The 21,086-nt window shown below is 40.6% G+C and overlaps 2 protein-coding genes across 3 annotated transcripts in view; one reads left to right on the top strand and one right to left on the bottom strand.

The window, feature by feature from the left end:
- Positions 1-12,764, bottom strand: part of micu1 (mitochondrial calcium uptake 1) — a 34,357-nt gene extending 21,593 nt beyond the window's left edge. Inside the window, exons 1-4 of the mRNA XM_061086976.1 lie at positions 12,664-12,764; positions 6,108-6,277; positions 4,166-4,361; positions 1,355-1,517 (exon numbers count right to left, since the gene is read on the bottom strand). Coding sequence (XP_060942959.1) covers positions 1,355-1,517; positions 4,166-4,361; positions 6,108-6,271 — 523 coding nt within the window. The 5' untranslated portion in view covers positions 6,272-6,277; positions 12,664-12,764. The remainder of the gene's footprint in view (positions 1-1,354; positions 1,518-4,165; positions 4,362-6,107; positions 6,278-12,663) is intronic.
- Positions 12,765-19,677: 6,913 nt separating this feature from the next.
- The window catches only part of mcu (mitochondrial calcium uniporter), a 56,633-nt gene continuing 55,224 nt past the window's right edge, over positions 19,678-21,086 (top strand). For both annotated transcript variants that reach the window (XM_061087198.1, XM_061087197.1), the window contains exon 1: positions 19,678-19,838. In XM_061087198.1, the coding sequence (XP_060943181.1) occupies positions 19,722-19,838 (117 nt within the window). In that variant the 5' untranslated portion in view covers positions 19,678-19,721. The remainder of the gene's footprint in view (positions 19,839-21,086) is intronic.

The raw sequence follows: 21,086 nt of genomic DNA, 5'->3' as shown, positions 1-21,086 counted from the left end.
CTATTTTTGCAATGTGTTATGAGAAGGGCAACATCCCAGTCATAAAATTCACATTTTAGATTAACAAGTTCATAACAACCACATGAAAGCAGCAATAATATCAGTCCATGTAAAGTTGGACTTTTGGATTTGGGGAATGCTTTGTGTGATTGATATCTGTATCTCCCAATCCATTCCAGACAGACAATTCAAAATAAAACTCTTGAGTTATTTATCAGGTCTGGAGGTCATTCATCTTTTATCAGGCAGAACAATTTGCGGAGTATTCAAGCAACAAAAGCAACTGAGACCATCACTTTTTAAAATTGAACAGGGAGTCTGTGGGTTAACTCCACCTGGAGAAAGAAATGGCTGCCTGTAAAGTAAACTGCAGTTTCTCCTGGCTTTTTCATCTGCTTTACTGTGCTTCTCTTATCCAATAGAGCTCAGATCATCTTTTCTTTAATTCCAGGTTAGAAAGTCAAAGACAGGACAACGAAATGAAGTGGGTCTTAGACTGGAAGGCCAATGGGGGCCAAGTCTTGAGCGTGGTTAACAGATGGAAGTGCTGAGGTGAGCAGGAACGGCAGGCCTGTATGTGACAGGCCCTGCTAAGTCCTTATTAAGTGCTAACTAAGTTTCCATGACTGTGAATCCTCAGGATGAAACCTTTCTTACACACTGAGCTTTCAACCACAGATCTGTGATAGAGGCGAATACACACTCACATAATAAAATGACACATATATCTAACTGGATTTTGGTTTTGAATAACAAGATTTTGGCAGATAGAGTCAAGACTTGGACTGAAACATGTGTATGCCAAGTTAAGCTCTCTGCCATCCCAATCCTCCCATGGCTCAAGATCAAATATCTCTCACTTGCTTCATGTGTGACGCCCAAGGTCTGCTCTGTTTTGAAGCTGTGAATTGATACACCAACTGCTGTGTCGTGATTCCCTCAACTCAATGTGATTGGACAGATTTGTCGACCCCCCCTCTCCCCACCTCCCTGCGTACTTGTTAACACAGTCAGTGGGATGGTTAAATAATGAACTATGCTAAGTCCTTATCTACCATGTGTGTGGTACGTGTGAAAGCGGAGTCATATCTCTCCACCAGTGGGAAAATATGATCTCAGTTAGCACTCCTAACTGGAAACACCGCACCATGAACAGAGATGACTGTAAACTATCTGCATGCATGTACTATGACACATGCAAGGCCTCCAGGGCGCATATTAGACCAAAATATGCTGAAATATTTACTTTACTCTCAAGAAATAATGAAAAAATTGTGAAACTAGAATATAGAACCATGCCAGTGAATGTTAAGAAATCAAAGAGCAAAGGTAGCAGGAAAGAAAAGAAACTCACTCTCAGGCTGCTTCTCATTTGGAGTGATGGAGCGTATGAAGTCCTGGGGCGTCATGTATACCTCAGCATCTCCATGCTCGCCAATGACCTTCAGGGTGGCAAAATAGCGGAAAATCTTGTCTGGAGTCGAGTAAGCCCTTATCCTGTTCTCATACTCCATCACCTACAAACCAGACGGGAAGCATAATTAATCGAGCACAACTTTAATATACAGTAGGGTGCAGAAAGTGACCAAAGATTTGGACTCCACTGTACCAAAACAACAAGATCAAAGACACAGCAATATTTAAATCCTGTGAGCAGCAAGTAAAATAGTCTGAGAGAGATTTAAGAGAGGGCAGAGTGGGTAAAGCAGTGACCAGGATAGAGAAGGTGGCAGCAGCATAATAAGTTGTCAGTCCTGATGGGGACCCCGACTCAAGTACCACATAATGAAAACAGGAAATAAACTACCAGGGGCCGTCTGACTGATGGGATAACATGAAAGGAGACTTCAAGTTTTCACAGCTTCCCACTTCAACATTTTAAACACATCTTTTAAGCTATGTTTATGTTTGGCGTCCACACAATTCAGAAGTTATGAGCCCTTTAAACTGAGACTTTTTAAAAAATTTGTTTTAGTTTGAATACTGTAGGGTTGTGTTTCAGTATGTACAGGGGGAAATATGGACTTTTGGAAATGTTAACACAGTCACCCACTGATGGGTCTTATCAGTCTTGACAGATATATCAGCTTTGAATGCTGCTCACTTCCTCTCTCAAACACCAACACATTGACAATAGGACCAACTGTATAGTCAGCTGGCCAAAAACAACATAATCTGGTCTCCCGGAATAGAAACAATGTACATGAGAATTTACACATAGAGCAACGACTTGAGATACAATCACAAGTGGTCACTCAAGACACAGGTGGAGACACAATTTGAATTGTTAGGTGTGAATTGATAATCACAGAGCTCTCCACTTGTGCCTCAGATCACCTGAGGCAGCGTTTAATACCTGGTCTGAGCAGGGCCTCAACAACCGGCCTCATGTCATCTGCTTTGCGTTTACACTGGCATGTGCATCACTAGTGTATTTGAATATTACCAACTTTTTAGGAAATACAAAAACACATTTTCTGCCTTGTTACTCATAAGCAATGTCAGTTTAATTAAGTTTCAAATAGATGTAGCATAACTGGGAAACTGACAGTTGGTCTGCGAGCAGTCTGCACAGGTGGTTATTTCATGTGACGCTGAATGATTGTGTACCCTAAACAAACTCCCTATGAAAAGGTAAAAGTTATTTTACAGCTTCAACTTTTTGAGTTGATGCACCCACTTCAGTTTTAACAGAATGAATGAGAATGACATACAGACTGATCAAACTAGATTATTATCTTGAGTTTGTAACTATAATTTAGAACTTTTCCTGCTCTTTACAGAAATCCCAACAAGTGTGTTCGATAAAATAAGCAAAGATCATTGTATGGGCGAGAAGTTGTGGACATTTTTAGAGCCTGGGTGACACGCTGTCATCTCTCTCTAGCTCTCATCTCCTGAGATTTACATGCTACTAAACTTGGCATCAGCCACAATGATTGAGACTGAAATTTGTTCTTTTGACCTTCCAGCATTTTATGCTCCCCCTCTCTTTCCATTAAAAAAATTGCATTTACACAACTGTGTGTGTGTGTGTTATGTATCTGACACGAGAGTGGTAAATCAGTTTAAAAGAAAGGAGGTGGAAGCACTGAATTTTAAAACACACACGGGGAATATTCGCATTTACTGCATTGGATTCTGAATGTTGCAAAAACACGAATTAACCAAAAACTCAATGTTAATATCCTAAAAACATGCTTATGTTTAAGTACTTCCCCCCACATTTATACAGGACTCGCACATTTGTAGGAGACTTCAACTGAAACTCTGTTCATTCACTTTGAAGTGGATTACGTCATCCATTGCCAGACTGCATTGCATGGCCCTGCTTTTGCTGCGCTCGGCAAAAGAGCCCAAATTTTCATGCGGCAACTGGGGCACCAGCCAATCAGATTGGGTTTAAACAAACACTAAAGCACAAGCTCTATCCAATCAAATCCAATTAAATTGAAAGAGGCAGCAGAAACAGATGGCTAACCTGCGGATTTTGTATCCCATGCACTTCTCTTTAGAATTGCATTAATAGCTAGCATGGCACGTTAGCACGAAAGCCAGCTACGTTGTCTTTCTCAAGCATGAAATTGTTGTTATGACGATCGTGCCAGCACCAAGAGTCGGGCACGCCCACCATTTTTACCAACACACCACTGAACCCTTTGTTGCTTTAAACCAGTAAAACAGTTTGCTCCCTAGACATACATTATGCTTTCAGCGCTGTACGGCCGCTGCAGCAGCAAGAGTGATTGCACAATTTAAACATCTGCACCCATTTGTAAGACTTACTATTGCATCATGTTGTTTGAAAAAAAAATGGATCTAATGTTCAATGCCCTCCTTTCCTTCTCCAACAACAATATGCAGAGTAATAAACCATGTTGTTACAAACTTGGCATAATTTTCCAAACGCTTTTTTCTCTCTGCTTGTCCTCTGTCATCTGCGGCCTAATTAAAAGCAATAAAATCTTATGGGTGGTACATTTCTGTTATTTATGAAGGCGAAACGTGTGCTGATTACAATTGTTTTTCTTCGTACAATATTCTGTCAAAATAAACTGACGTGTGCAGTTTTAGCATTGATTAGGAGGGTGTTAAAACACCATTCTGGATGTGAATTAAATAGGGGAGTGTCTAAATGGCAGAATGTTTACTGTTTATTGATTACCTTGCGGTCACGGAATCCAGAGCGTGGCTTCTTTTTTTTTTCTTCTGCCCCTTCATCCTTCACTTCCTTATCTTCGCTGCTGGCCTCCACCGATTTCTCAGACTCCGTCTCAGACTCTGTATCCCTCATAAAATCAGCTTCCTCTCCTCCTGGTTGCTCAGAGTGTCGAACAGAAGACCCAGCGTCTGCATAAGCTCTTTTTTTAAACAAAGAAAGAGATTAGACAAAGATTAATACCTGAGGCATAGTTCGATACTGACTGTCAAGAAGGTTAAGTATAGCAATGTCTCTGTGTTTTGCAGTGGTACCAAGAAGAATAGGGGGAGTAGGTAGCTGAATAGAATTCTGTATGTTTTTGTTTGCTGGGGGTAAGATGCAAAGCAGAGATAAAGGAAGAGGAATGAGAGAGATTATCTGCTGCACTGCATTTTGCTTGTCTGTGCAATATGCAGAGGTTTACCATGCCAACTCCAACTTGACTATTTTTCTGGCTAAATGGAAAATTGGAATAATAATAATAAATAGCCGTGTCTGTCTGAAGCAGGCTGAATAATTCAGTTTAATGAGACACACGGCGAATGATGCCTGGGGTGAAGGCCTGGAACAGTCTCGTCCCATCAGCCTCAAATGCCCTGAGGTACCATCCATCATTCTGCCTACTGCAGCACAGTCCCTGTGTCCCCGTAGAGCTCTCAAGTCAACACGCTCTTTACCATTTTGCCTTAACTAAACACCAGCCTTCTTAGTAATGGATAGTCATAAAAACAATGCGACACCCCTGGGGTGGTGGCTTGGGATGTCAACAGAAATGCAGGTAAGCAACTTCAATGAGAGGTTTCACTAACAATTGTGTAACGTTGGGGAATTGAATCTGGCAAGTGCTCAAGAGTCGAGCTAATGTTAAATACTGCACTGCAAACAAAAGAGTGGAGTGTAAAATACAAAAAAAATACAGATAAAGCGAATGTGAGAAATGGAAACAGTAACATGACATAATTGCAAGGAACACTGTATTTATTAATTAATTACCTCTGCTGCTGTGGCCTGCCACGGTTCCATTACAAATCTGAAATTTATTTTACCCTCCAGAAAATATGAAAAATCTCCCAAATTCTCTTAATTTTGCTTTCAATTTTTGGGTTTTGCCTCAACACCCCTTTCCATTGACCTGTCATTGACTGGGACAAATCCAGCCGCCTCAATGGGCCAGTGGATCGTCAAAAAATCCATCCACGTTTTAAACGTCCTCTTTGGACAGACAGAGCTCAGAATAACATCTGTACCTTCTGCTTTAACTGTGCATGTTCATGTGATGGGCATGGAGCTCTCAACAGGCAGGCAGACCTCTGCATAACACCTGGTATCTATGTGTACCTGTCATTTGGATGTGCATGAGAGCACACTGCATGGTTTTTAACTGGGCAATCCCCCATGATCAACCTTCAGAAAATGCTCGTCTTGACGGAGATCGTTTAACGTATGAGAGTGGACGCCTCACGCGTCAATGGAAGTGAAGCTGCCATGCAAGGGAACGTCCGGGTCAGTGTCTTCCCCAAGGACTTTTCCAAGATTAGGACATAAGGAGTCATTGATTGAACCGCTGCAACCCAAAATTCTGTGTGTGTGTTCTTATGTTTGCAAACCAGATTGTCTCAAACTGAATAAAGGATAAATTATGTTAAAGGGCACATATTATGAAAATCAAAACAGGTCAATCTGAGGAGGGCTGTTTTAGACAGGGTAAAAAGGGTGCTCCTTTAAATTATCCTTGTGGTATTTTGACCAAAATATGTTACAGACATTTCATTAAGACCCCAATGAACCATATCAACTGTGGTAAAATGGGCATACGATGGGTCCTTTAAAGTAAGTGCAGAAGGTCATTATTATATTCTGAACAGTATATAGAAGTGCACAAATGCAGTCATGGTATTAGACCTACCTTTTCCAAAGCAGCCCAGCGCTAGCAGACACACCAGTTACCCCAGCCAGGGCTGCCAGCATCAGCCTCCTCTGGCCAGGCCTTCGCACTGCCCCACTGTGGTAGCGTCGGGACAACTGCGTTAGCCCCACCGAGACAGCGGACAACAGCCGCAAGCGGAACATCCTGCACTGAAAAAGAATTAAGAGACATAAAACTGACACCCTATTAAATTAGAAACACCCCAGGTTAATTTCATGTCAAAAAACTATTGTCATTTTATAACTACTAATGTGAAAACTGTAACTTGTATCTTCTTTAGTTTCTGAAACATGGAGGGTTGTGGCCCTGATAAACAAGTGTTGGATTAGAATTGTGAAGTCAATGCCAACTATTAATGATACGTGGTTGAAATGTTCAGAGTTGCATTTCAATTTTAAATGGTTGGCCTGTAGTTGCATATTTGATTAGATATTGCTGGCTGGAAATTTTGTTTAAAATCATTATGGGATCTGAGGCCCAAAATTTCTTCCAACTGAACCACATATCTTTTCAATTTTGTATTATTGTATGTTCTATTCATGTTACAGGTATAACTTAGCAACTAGATGTCTTTATTTTCAGTTCATGATAATATTGCCCATGCATAACAAAGTCTTCTCTAAAAATCACAAACATTTGAAAATGCACTAAGTTGGAACCAAACTATCAAATATGATTTTCAAAGGTTTTCTTTTTTCTTTTTGTGCTATGGCTTATGTTTGCACAGCTGTGTGCTTTTTTCATTTGTGTCCCTGTCCCCCTTGTAACCTTATTTTAGTAATTAGCTGATCATGGTCTAACACTGTTTTCACCTGTTCCTCATTGTGTTCAACCAATGATGTAACTCCTGGTTGGTTCTCAGTGTGTACTGAAGCCTTTGTGTATGACCTGTCCCTGTGCCACCAGTGGTCTGTGATAATGAACAGAATAAATCCTGGCTCTACAAGACTGAGATTGGAAAGATTAATTGGAAAACTAGAAAATACAATTTTTATTTACTTCTCATTATTTTCTTCCTCACTTGCATGGCTTCCTTACTTACTTGTCAGATTGACAGACAACTCCACCTCAAACTAAATGGCAAAACTCCCTTTTCAGTGCATGAACAAACACAAATCACAGCTGTCCAAAAAACATTCAGTTCAGTGTCCAATTACTTTTGAACCGTTGCAATTCGGGTACTATATGTGAAAAGGGCCTATATCTCATATACAGTTCTTTCAATGTTGATGTTCACTCACTTGAATCAATGCGGAGACTTGGCACTTTAATATAGTCTCCATCATTTTATTGCAAATGTAATATTCTAGAGCTCAGAGCCTGAAAATCAGGAAAACTCTACAGCAGTACATATAATACTCAGTCAGGACTTTATGCATCAACTAAAAATCACAAAGGCATAGGCACACAATCCAGTGAAGTGCTGTCAAGTAAGGATTTGGGGAATGTGACCAATAACTAATTAGCACTTATCTCAAATCAATCCTGCACTTTGGGCAAAGAAAAACCCACCCTCGACTTTCAATGTGTTAATGTCTTAAAATCCTCACACACGTCAATTAACACGCAACAGAAAGCCAGGGTAAAACTAATTGCCACCATTGCAGCTAAGCTCAAGAAATTCATTTTTAACCAGGCAGTTGCTTAATTAATCAGTGTCAAGGAAGACGATTAACAATTAAGCAAAGTGGGCTACTGGTGTGCATCTGTGGCTCATGTGTGTGAACTTTTAAAACACTGCATGATGGAGGACTTCATCTCACTGAGGCCGCTTCATGTCATTATACTATCAACAATCCAGAAGCTGTTGGACAAAATGACTCGACTGAAAGACAAAAGATGTCATAGTCTATGTGTGATTGTTCAGCAGGATGGAAAACTGACAGACTGAGATGGAGACCAAGTACACATTTCTGAGAAGCCTGGTCCTAAAACACATGCACCAAAAGACTACACAAACCAGAAGATCAAACACATGTAGAACATGAGGACATTGGTTGGTCCATAGAGCTGTATAATAAAAGTACCGAACAACAAGAACAATGACCCATATTAGGACATAGAATGAGGTCGTAATTACTTAATAATTTCTCAAATGTATCACGAAGGGAATTTGACGATTTCTGCTTGAAATGTTTTTAGAGGTTTTATGTTCAACTGAGATGATCACTGCCACAACAAAACCATGACACTGTATGCCAGACAAGCTTAAATCCTACACAAGAGGCAGAGGGACAAACACAAAACACAGATACATTTTTCTTGATCACTTCGGCCCAGAGCTGCAAGCTGAGGTCCGCCAAACTTTGGATAGTGCAATTAATGTTTGCCTGGAGCTTTGAAATATGCTTATTGAGTTTAAATGATTCATTTTCAAAATGAGAATTACCTATGATCTGTAAAATCCCCAGCTGGGGAGCCTGGAGCTTGTACAGAAAATATTTTTTACAGCTGAGGCAAACAAAAGCTTTAATTTTTAAGAAAGGACCAGTAAAAAACAAAACAGAATACAGATCACTGAGTTCTATAACAGAATATGTTTACTCCTTCATCAACTTCAGCCGAGTAGGACTTGAGTTTAACTTTAACGCTGCCCTCCTGATATAATAAGGCATGGGACTTTATTCAACAGATGGATGTCTCAAGCTGTTCAGTTTTTACATATTCAGTCCTTAAAATCAGGTGACAAAGTTCAATTGAACCAGGATTTAACCTGGTACCTAGCAAATCAATATCCGGCTCTATCAATCTCCCCCACTTTGCAGTAACATATACTGTATTTCAGTTGTTTGGATTATCCCATCTAAAAAAAGGAGTGCCACCTCAACAGCAAAGGGCACAAGAAATTATAATTTATGTCTTATACATTATTCTAAACTAATAGTAAACTTGGCAGTTCCAAGATGCTAAATTCTGCAGTTCTTCCGTTGCTCAGGGATGTTTTCTGCCTCTGAGCGGTAAACATAAACAGAGAATGGGTATTATTGTCAGGGGTAGCAGAAGCGCTGAAGAAAAGTTTTTATGTATACCTACTAGCCTCAGTGTCTCATGAATACAACAGTCACCAATTTGGAAAATTAAACCTCTTTCAGACAAGAACCTCGGAAAATCTCAACTGGGTACGAAGTTTGCCTTTCGCATATAAATAACATAGCTAAAGATTCCCACAGTCACACCTGTTGGAAACAACAGGAAAATCTCCAGAGCGTTCAGGTGAGGGGTGGCATCTGGGTAGAGCATGCTGGAGGCGGGACATAAAATATAGATTCCACTGCTGAAACTTGACATGCAGACAGTGGAAGTCACCATGAACAAGAGTGAGGTGAAATATCTGTGTCACCTCTCAAGGATTTTTCAGAAATAATATATGAGCAAGTTATGAGTGCCATAATAAAAAAAATTCCAACTTTACCATACATTTTCTCATAAATTCTACAGTAAAATCTCTAGAGGTGTTCATCTTCACTAGCCTCACGATTCACTTACGATTCCGCAGTCAACGATTTGATTCACAACTATGCATCTCAGGGTTTCCCCCAGTGCTGTATAGGCCTGGCGGGCCGCCAGGCTTTACTCCCCCCCCCCGCCAGGCTAAGCGTCGCATGTTTTTTTTATTTAAAAAAAAAAAAATCCGTCACTCGCGCACATCAACAACACTTCACTTCCTCATTGAGCCCCGATCCCCAAGCAACCATCCTATTGGTCCAAACAGTCACATGTCCCACCCAGACGCCTTCACTGACCCTCGGACATCAGAACGCTCCTTCAACACAGTCTTTTACTGAACATACGTCACCTTCACTGACCCTCAGACATCAGAACGCTCCTTCAACACAGTGTTTTACTGAAGTCAAAACCGAACATAAACATAAACCTAGTCCGTTACACGATTAGGCTGCAGCTATTTGGTTTTATTTATTTAAAAATAGGGTACTTCTTATTTCATACATTTTCCACAAATATGAGGAGGACTCAAATAGCCCTACAAAGTTCTGTGTTTAATTTATTTCAAAGTAGGCCGACACTTGCCTGTGTATTTTGTTTGTTTGTTATTTTGTTGCTTGTCTGTTTGAGTAGCTGGCTGAAAGCAAAGAAGTAGTACGCTTATCTTTTATTGATAACCAAACTGTTACGGTTCATTGTTTCTGAAATAAGAGGCCTGACTGCTATGTTCACAGCAAACTTGAATTTTTTTTAATATTAAGTAGGGCTGCCACTAACGACTATTTTTCTATCGATTAATCTGACGACTATTTTATCGATTAGTCGATTAATCTAAACGATTAATTTTCCTCCAAAAAAATCAAATTGACCCTTTCAATTCAGTTAATTTTATTTTGATAACAACAAACTGTATGTCACCATATAATGCAGCACAAAACAAAATGTAAACAAAGGCTCAAATATTAAAGTGCAAAACTGTAGGTTTAAACTAGCAACTCCAACGTGATAAAAATAAATAAAAAAGATGGCTTATAAGTTAAGTCAGCAGTGCAACTCAAAAAGATATCAAAGTATCTATTTAACCCCTTATCAAAATAAAAAAGTTAGGTGTGCATATTAAACAAAGTGCAACATGTTTAGAGTATAAGAAACAATGGTGTCCAGCTCAAAATCCGACTCAACAAAAGTATTATAGACTGTAACTGTTGTGCCTTAATTTACTAAATAAGGTTTTCAATTCAAAAATCTGGCTACAACATAATGTTATGACATTCATTCAGTTTGGACTTGTGTGCTGCACATAAAGCTTAAAAGGACAAACTCTGATTATAGCCTTTACTGTATCAAGGTGGCCCCGCCTGGCCCCCCTTTACAGCGCCCCTGCACTGGGGCGAATTACTCCTCTGGTAAACAAGAGACTCTGCTCCTCTGATGTTTGCTAATCACTCACACTTATAACTGATCTTTATAAACCTGCTGAATTCATATTTTTGTTCCTGGTTAAACTGGGCATGGCTTCTTCTGCAACAATGAAGTTAAAACACTGCGTTACGTTGTCGTAATGATGCATCTTAGAATAGAGAAATGTCCACACCTCTTAAAATCACTTGAAACCTGACATGCAGACACTGGGAGTAACCATGAAGAAGGGTGAGGTGAAATATTTGTGTCACCTCTCATGGATATTTTTGAAATAAGATTTAATATGTGCAAGTTATGAGTGTCAGAGTGACAAAGTAGCCGACTTTGCCATCATTTTTCTCAGAAATTCTACAGTAAAATCTTCTGAAACTCTACATGCAGACAGTGGGAGTCACCATGAACAAGAGTAGGATGAAATATTGTGTCACCTCTCAAGGATTTTAAATAAAATGTTATGAGAAAGTTATGAGTGCAACAATGAAAAAGTAGCCAACTTTCCCTATCATTTTCATAAAAAACATTTATTAATTATTCATTAATTCTTGTTATTGTCTCCTGTGGACATCATGTCAACCATCCATAATAAGTGTCATTCGGGGTTGTTTCCGCTCCAATAGATAAACAGGGTGAATTACCTGAGAAGTTTATAGCAGAATAAATAAAAGAAATAATTTAGCAGAGGTTACCTCAACACTAACCTGTCAGACAGTGATAAAGTTTGTGTTCTGTTATTGCAGTTCTTTCACTCATACATCTGAACACACAACATTAAATAAGTCTTCTCAGGAGAGTTGGGGTGTTTCACATCAACATTTAACAGTGTTGTTAAAACGTAGCACTAAATATTGAGCGGAATACGTGTGTACAGGGTTCATACACATTTTGACCAATGGATTTCCATGACTTTTCCATGACTTTTCAACAACATTAAACAAAATTTCCATGTCCAAACATTTTGTGAAATCTCGGTGTATATATGAGAACGTGACAAAATGTAATATTTAAACTAGCAATGAGAATTCTAAGGCATACAGTATACCTTACGCATACGCTCTCATACTAACTCAGTTAGTTTGAGAGCGTTTGCCTGCTTATATTTTGAGCGTATTTCTTTAAAAGCATATGAATTATTTAAAACTCAGCGTAAAATATTAATATAACAAATTTCCATGACTTTTCCAAAACTTTTGGGATTTTATTTTTTTCCAGGACTTTTCCAGGCCTGGAAATACACATTTTACAATTCCATGACTATTCCAGGTTTTTCATGACCGTAGGAACCCTGTGTGTAAGTCCGAAATATCATGTTTAAGATGCGGATGTTGTCATGTCTGACCTGATGCACAAGGTGTTTTGTTTTTAGCCCCAAGTTAAGCTAACTGACAGCAGACGTCTGTAAAACTACGTCTGTCGTCAGCTGTCTGCTCACCGACACCAACCGACATGTTTTCACCGTCAGTCCTCAGCAAGTATGACGTATTATCCTGATGTGACGGACTTGACTATCGAGTCCAGCCGTCACAGTATCGGTTCGTGGGGCAGCTAACGCTAGCTAGCCAGCAAGCTAGTGGTGGACGTCAGGATTCAATGACAACTGTTAGCTCCCGGCTAGCTGCTACATATCGACGATGCGCTGCTATATTAGTAAAGAGGAGACACGGTTACTCACATTGATGACAACTCAGACGCCGGTCGCTCCAAATGTGTCGCTGCGTTTCTTCTGCGTTGGAGAGTCCGTCTGCAGAGATGGAGCCGCAGACAGCAGTTCCGTGTTCGGCAGCGGGGCGGGGCCGCATCTGCGCGCCCCGCCCCGCTGCTCAGCCGCTGGAGAGGAGGAAGAAAGTGAGCAGGACGTTATGAAATTAGCCTTTTTCTCACGTATGCCCCGTCCATCACCACATATAAGAGATCAAGGTTTTGAATTAATCGTCACCAAAAGAAAAAACATCGATATATGGAAATCATTGCTTCCTAAAAGCACCTCAGTCAGCTCTGGTTACAGACTAAGTTAAAAGGAAAATAGCAAACACAAACAAAACTCACACACTATAAGAAAAAAGTTATAAAGCACCCTTACATTATCTCCAAATGCTGTCTTCTTTGTATTTTTGGAGGGCTTTTTTTGCATATCAAATAGGATATGTAGCCTCTGACTAAACACTTATTATGAAAGGTTCACACATAGAAAATGGCGAGAAAACTTACATCAAGGCAAAAAGTCAATATTGATGATTATCACAATAAATTTAAGTTTACAGGCTGATTTTGGTTCCTGTGTGAAGGTTGTGGTTTTAAACTGTTCTTTGTGAGCAGAGAATGAAAACACAGAACATTTGACATATCTGGGGTTGAACAATTATTTGTTGTTAAGTCTCAAGTTTTTATTTGTCATATGCAGTTTACACAGGGTCAACAGTACAGTGAAATGTGTTGGACAAGAAGAAACCGATCAGCTCAGCAGTGCAATAGCTCAATTAAAATAAAAGCAAAGTAGAGGGAGCTTACTATTAAAAGAAAGTCAAATACAATACAATATGAAACTAAAACTGTACACATTCAAAGGTATACATTCTTCTTTGCTATTCTGTGTTTACACAGTGGATAAGCAACATATCAATATATACTGCAGCTCTACTGTATTGCAAATGATGAAAATGATATTGCAATAATTATAGATTTTTTTCTGCCCTGCCCTATGTTTAATAATGATCTGCATATTTTTATATCTAAATGCTTTGATTACAGCTTTGGCAATTCTCTTTCTGATTAAAAAAACTCTGAGTTCATCAACATAAGAGAATTAAACTGGGAGGTAGGGAGTCTCTGTGTCAGTCATGCAGGCCTTGACAGAGCTCCAGCCAAATGAAATATATCAGAACAAAATTGCCTCTTCGCAGTGTGCCAGTTATAATTGTTGACGGGAATACATTTGCTGGACTGAATGCATAATGTAAAAAGGAAAAGCAGAGCTGGCTGGGGATGTGTCAGTATAGGGACTTGTCACTTCCTTTGAAAGTGCAGGTCAGATTTCAGCTTGATGTGACTTTACATCGATGTTAATGGGGTTATGAATAAAGTGAAGATAGACTGCTCTCAATGCTATACGGCACTGACTGTTACGTTTAGTATACACCAAGTTAGGTCTAAAGGGACCATGCTCCCCCTCTATAGTCGATCATGGTTTAATCAATTTATAGATTTATGTTTATTTCTTGCACCTATGATACCTATAATCATATTCATAACCTTAAAAAAAGCAAAATAAGCTCTGTGACAAAGCCTCTCAGATAGATGTGTGGTCTAATGATTTTTAATTTAGAGCCACTAACAGGAATATAAAAAAAAATTCAAAGTTGCATTGTCATTGTTCAGACCCAATCTGATAATATTGACCTCTTAGACAAAGTGAAATGACTGGAGACACATTTTGTGTTAATAACAACAACAACAACAACAACAACAACAACAACAATAATAAGAATAAGAATAAGAATAAGAATAAGAATAAGAATAAGAATAAGAATAAAAATAAGAATAAGAATAAGAATAAGAATAAGAATAAGAATAAGAATAAGAATAAGAATGGACATTTTTTACAAAGTGCTCCACAGACATAAAAGCAGAACATAAATGCAGTGCAATTACTAATTTCAACAAATTAATTCAGGGTTATTGGTAGCAAACATAAAACAAAATGAATACAATCACACCAAAAAATTCACATCCATGTAGTCAGAAAGGTAGGAGTTTGATTCTTTGCTCACATTGTGTCTGGGGCTCCTGTTCAGTGTGTATTGTGTTGCTTTGCATGCTGTTTACAAAGACACATTATTTATAATGTCGTACCTCTGCGGTAGATTAACTCATGTAAAACTACAGACTGTGAAAAACACCAATCCTGCGTTACACCGTGCAACAGATCATTAAATTATCTTGAAACTTTGTTTGGTGTGTGAAGCATAATAAAGGGAATGTTTCACAACATTAAAAATGATTCATGCAATAGAAATTGATGCAAATGGTTGCAAATGATTTCCCCTGTGGAATTCAGGATATATTAGGGGGGTATTATTTAATTCATTTAGAAATTAAACATTTCCCTGGCAAGTATTCAGGATCAGAATCTGGGCATTCTGAGCATCTGGGTTGTCTATCAATATATTGATAATCAATATAACTATCACAATACTAATTTAACCTGTCGTCAGAAAGGTCAGGGGGTCATGGGCAGTTCTCTGGCAGCTCTTTGTTGACAGTTTGTAGTTGTTTCATGTAGCTACGTCACAGGAGTTAATGTTTTAAGTGAAGCTTAATCGAAGGGGCCAATTTAATACCACACACACACACACACACACACACACACTGCAACTAATATCTCCTGTTACCTTCTCTATTAGAAATTATTATCTATACTAATCTCTTTGTCTTTTCCCATCATACTTTCTTAAAGCAATTTCCATTACCCCTCCCAAACCACCGCCACCACATCTCCCCCCCCCCCGCCTCCCTTTTCTAATAAGGAACACCATTTAACTGTGTCTGCTGCCTCCAGCACAGGGTTCATTAATGCAAGCAATTTATCACAAGCACCCCACAATATGAGATTGCCCACTATTGAAATTAAATATTGAATTTGAATAGCTCCACAACAATAGTTACATCAGCATGTGCTACGTTTCCATAGTGAAACTGGAGATGTATCTGTTGCAAAGAGGTTTTTCTCAATCAACAACGCCATGTCAGTCTTTTATTATTCTCTGGTGCATGCGTTAACATTTTGCCTGTTTTAAATTGTCCAATATTTGTGTGAGTTTGGAACCTGGAACAAATCAGCCTCTCAATACCCAGATGTCTTTAAGTACATGCTTCAATAACATGTATATGACACATGTAAAATACATCCTACATAGTTGGGAAGTAATAGCTGTTAAATATATAGCTAATGACCAGAGTGTTTTTAGATCTGTGACTGAGGTCATGGGGTAGAGTTCTGTGTCCTGGCCCATGAACCTATAGGGATCAGGTAACAGTAGCAGCGTCGTTCTTGAAGCACATCACACGCCTTTTTTCCACAACCCACTGTCTAACTTCAGCACTTGCCATCGGTCTGACTGAGTCTGTGTTGAAGATTAGGTGTACAAGTCAAATGTTTACCATGAACACTTTGTGTTGCAATGTGACAATAAACCATACAATAACAACACACAGTGATTGAAGCAATCCTGCTATTGTGCCAGTGTGAAGGTGGAGCAGGAGATAAGACGGGCCTGCAGAGGAGCCTCCTCAGTGCACAACAACAGGGATGCCACTGCTGTGACTTGTGTTTGGTTCATGACAGCGTCTCACGGCTGAGTGTTCCATCGAGAACACAAATCCATTGGGAGAGTTTGGGGCCTTACAGCAACAGCAGCAGTATTTGTGCTCGCAGCTGAACTGCTGTGTAGAAGGAAAACTTTGGTGAAATTCGACCCACTTGTACCTGACTATATAATGTTGAGAGATGGCTCGGGTGAAGACCTGCAGACAAAAGCAGGATCCCGTTTCAGCAGTCGTATTGCTCTGTGTTGTCTGTGAGCCTTCATGTTTATGAGTAAGCACGAAAAGAAAGGAGCCGTATGCTGTCTAAATAGGTGTGTGTTTGCATTATGTAGTACCTGATTGGTGGTGTGATGAAATAGAAGACACACCTACGCGTGCCTGTTTTCAGCATGCCCTCTTTGGGAGGGGATCTTGAATGCTGCTATGAAACGTTCCAATCATGCATAGACATGCCGACACAGGCTAGTGTACACGCCTTCTTTTGTATTCTGCTGAATTGATCCATCTCTGACCTTGAGATATACGCATTTGGAGAGTTTTTAAAAGCAGTGTCATTCTTAAATACTGTTTATTTTTTTTAATTGGCAGAATTGGCACTATTAAAATACACTAGTTAGCAGAGATTATATTGGAATTGTATGAATCTTAACTTCACCTGAAATTAAGCCCAAACATGTATTGAATATATTCAAGGACTCATTTAAGAGTAGTTGTGTCACTAGTACTTGAAGTTGTTATTGAATATGAACTGCTTCCAGCCATTGTAATGGTACGAGTTTGCTGATTTAATCTTTTATAATTAAAAGTCATGTATTTGCTCCTACATGGATAGACGTTTTTGGCATTTTGTATAATCACATTCATTTTAATACTTCGATAAAAAAATTTTTTTATGAGTCCAAGGTAACATAATGAAAAGATAGTTGGTAGATAAGATAAATCCAGTTACTGTTAAGATCTAGTATATCATAGCTCTCTTTATAACTCAGATATTGAGGTCACTTTACCACAGCTCACGTTGTTTTCAGTGCTTATGCACCCCGGACAGATGACGTGTTCCATTTACCCACAGTACAGTAACAATGACAGTGTAAAGGTATATGTGAGCAGGTGCTCGGTAGTATTTGGAATCACACTAAAGATTCCCTTTGTGAATCAATGCACCCTCGAATCCCTGAGCAGGCTTGTCCATGTCTGAGAATTTGCATTTAAATTGCATCGCCCACTCGGCCAGATGCACCGCACCTGAAGAAGTACAGAAGGAGCCGAGATGAGTTGTAGCGATGACACATTACTACTGTATTTCACAAACAAACAGCAGACAATCTACAACAGCGAAACAAATAAATCTCTGTTTGAATTTATTCCCCTTGATCATCTTTTTCCTGTTTTCGAAAGTTCGAGCTACGATATGAAGCTGAATTACTACAATGAAAGTTATCTGGTTTCACCCTTGACAAATACAGGTGGTGCAAACTGTATCGTACGACAGGCTTGGTCAAAGATTACAGGGAAAATGCTTCATTCCACTGAGGGGAGTCTCCTTGACATTCATTGACCAAACTTACCCATTACCGCACCCATTACCGACATTTGCACTGGTTGAATGAATCTGGAGGAAACTAAACACCTCATACTTGTCCTGCTTGCCCTCATGTTCTGCCATTTGGGGACAGAAACACTGTAAAATGCTTGTGCATTGGGAAGTAGCCCATGCAGTTTAGAAGTCGTTGAAGAGCAGTTCAATTTTATTTGATACTGTAGGTCTGTTGGAATGTAGTCACATGAGTGACTGAACGACAAAGCTAATATTAGACATAGTAATTGAGGAACGGATGCTGTGGCGAGGGAGCAGGCAAATATCAGAGAGACCAGTCTTATCTTGTCTGTCTTTTTCAAATAAAGCTGAAGATCTTTGAGGTGATGTCAGCTCTTCACTTAGTGCAACGTTTTGCTATAGTTATACCTAAGCAAGTCAGCAGAAAGCCGCAGACAGGTATGAACACTATGCGGCTGTGGCTCAGCAGGGTCGTCCACTGACCAGAAGGCCGGTTGACGGTGGTATTTAAAGCTGGTTCAGCACTTTGACTGTGGTTATTTAAAACATGCTGTATAAATAAACCTTCAGTTGACCTGACTTGATCTCTTTCAGTGATAGGCTATCAGCATTCAGAGGTATCATTGGGTAATATCTTGGACCCGGAATTGCCCCTGACTGAAATCAATGTTGTTTGATAGAGCTGAATCGGTGACTGTGACTACTACTGTAAAGCTTTGAATGGTCAATAAGACTGGAAAAGTGCCATTTAAATACATTGACTTTGACACTGTACACCTTCACCCATGACAATGTTTATGAATTCAGCTTAATTAACAAATAATAAAGAAACGGCTCAGAAGGTATATCAGGGCCGGGTCTAGACAGGCATGTATGAGGGGGCAGCCACAAATCTTGAGGGGGCATTGTGCTTTATTATATTATTATTATTATAAATTGGGATTTAGTTTGAGGGGGCACAACATTTATTTGAGGGGGCCAGGCCCCCTTTTGCCCCTGCCTAGACCCGGCCCTGAGGTATATTCACCCTTGATTATCATTTGTCCCTACCAGTATTGCACTGCTGCATAAGCTGGAACCTCAGCACCTCACTGTTAAATAATGTAGAATTATTTGGTGTTATGTGTATTGGTCTACGATCACATTTAAAAAATCTATCTAACTTATCCATATTTGGATTGACAATAAATGTTAGGCTTGTTTATCATGAATAAAGACGAGTTATATATTTTTCTCAATTGCAGCATTAAAGTTATGCAACAAAAATAACACAATACAGAGTTTGTAGTGTTGGAATAACGTCCTCACCTATATTCCTTTATTACAGTAAGGGAAACTGGAAACGGTTATCTTGGTCTCCAGTGTATCTCTGTTGAACTCACATGTTCACGACATTTGCATTTATTTCTCTCACAGTGTTCTTCCACTGATATGATGTCGGGAGAGACTATAGGTGAGATACTGTTCAGAAAGGAAGCTTTGATTCAACGGGTCTTTATCTAATTTCTCCCAAACTAAAATGTAGTAATGCTGCATTGAGCTGTCACAGCACATCTGCACACATCTGTAATGAGACGACACTTTTTTGTGACCTTCAATAGGTGCAACCGGAGCGGTGTGAGCTGGGTTAGTAAGTCTAGCGCAGTCTGCTCATGTGTTTGCTTTTCGGGAACAGCCAGCACACAAGTCTTTTTTTTTTTTTTGCTGTGTGCATACTGGTGCAACACTGGGCATGTGTGTGAAGCCGTAGTCCAGCCCCGCGAACCCGCCCACCACCCTCCCCTCTTCCCCTCGGTGCGTCTCGGTCCGCCCGCAGCACTCTTCTTCCCGGCGAGCTTTCCACTACAGAGATGGCTGCGAAAGTGTGCAGATCGGTCCTCCTGTTGTCCCGGAGCAGCGGAGCGGCGGCCGGCAGCCTCCCGGCACTTGTTGTCTCGTCACAGCGGCGACACCAGCACATACGACCGGTAAGTCCCAGGACGGAGGTGTAGGGGGACCGGGCGGGCGGGCTGGACCCGGAGGGGGAGGAAGGAGAGGCAGAGCGCGGCGCCTCGGCTGGGCTGGCTAAGGAAGTAAAGCTAACTAGCCTCAGGATTTCTCTCCGTTCATGTCTTGGTCTCTTCTCCCAGCGGAGAGGTGAGGCGCCGGGATGAGTCATGAGGCCAGCCCGGTGCCCGTGTGGTTGGGTTGATTCACAGCGGGACGTGGAGCTCTCACACACGGGTAATGCAGTGTTTTCCAGTGGAGAGCTTCCTGGAGCCCATCACCATCCCACTGGCGCTGTACAGTCACCAGCCTGCACACACAGCTCTGCCCCACATCCCATGTTCCCTCCCTCGTCCTTCAACTTTGCAGGGGTATTAATCCAGCCCCTGTCGTCCCCAGTGCTGTGAGTTAATTTGAATGCGATCCCATTGTAGGTGATGGGACTGTTTCTGCTGCAGATGAAGGGCTTCGAGGTCTGGTCACCGACGGATGTGGATGGGTGTCTTCTGTTTTGTGTGTGCTGCTGCAATAAGGATGTTTGGTGTGAGCATGGGCTTTTATTTTTTAAGGAGGGCTGCAGGATGGCTTGGTTGCCAGTCCATGACCGATGGATCCCCTCATCCCTCTGCCTCTACACAGTGTGTGAACTGCAGCGTGTGTGTGTGTGTGTGTGTGTGTGTGTGTGTGCTTGTGTGTGTGTGTGTGTGTGCTTGTGTGTGTGTGTGTGTGTGTGTGTGTGTGTGTGTGTGTGTGTGTGTGTGTGTGTGTGTGTGTGTGTGTGTGTGTGTGTGTGTGTGTGTGTGTGTGTGTGTGTGTGTGTGTGTGTGTGTGTGTGTGTGTGTGTGTGTGTGTGTGGTGCAGCAGCAGAAACTCAGAATAATGAATGTCTACCCAGCAGAGCTCCAGAGGAAAACTACAGTTGTGATTGTGTGAGAGCAGAAGAGACACACACACACACACGTACACACACACACACACACACACACACACACACATGTGCCTCCACTGTAACATGGAGAACCCACACTTGGATGATGTCAGACTCTCCAGCCAGCCTGTCATTTTTTTGCACCCCTCCCTGTGGGTGTTTCCCCATTCAGGAGGAGGGAGGGAGAGAGAGAGAGGGGGGGGGGGATCCTGGGTTTTCCTGCAAGCTAATTCAGGTTCTTTACACACAGCCACTGTAGCGATAGACGCAGCCTAAAAAAACCAAGAGGTAATTGGGTTTT

This window comes from Limanda limanda, chromosome 15 (assembly GCF_963576545.1).
Source record: "Limanda limanda chromosome 15, fLimLim1.1, whole genome shotgun sequence".
NCBI classification, from domain to species: domain Eukaryota; kingdom Metazoa; phylum Chordata; class Actinopteri; order Pleuronectiformes; family Pleuronectidae; genus Limanda; species Limanda limanda.
Note: the sequence above shows the minus strand (reverse complement) of the source record. Positions and strands in the feature narration are given on the sequence as shown.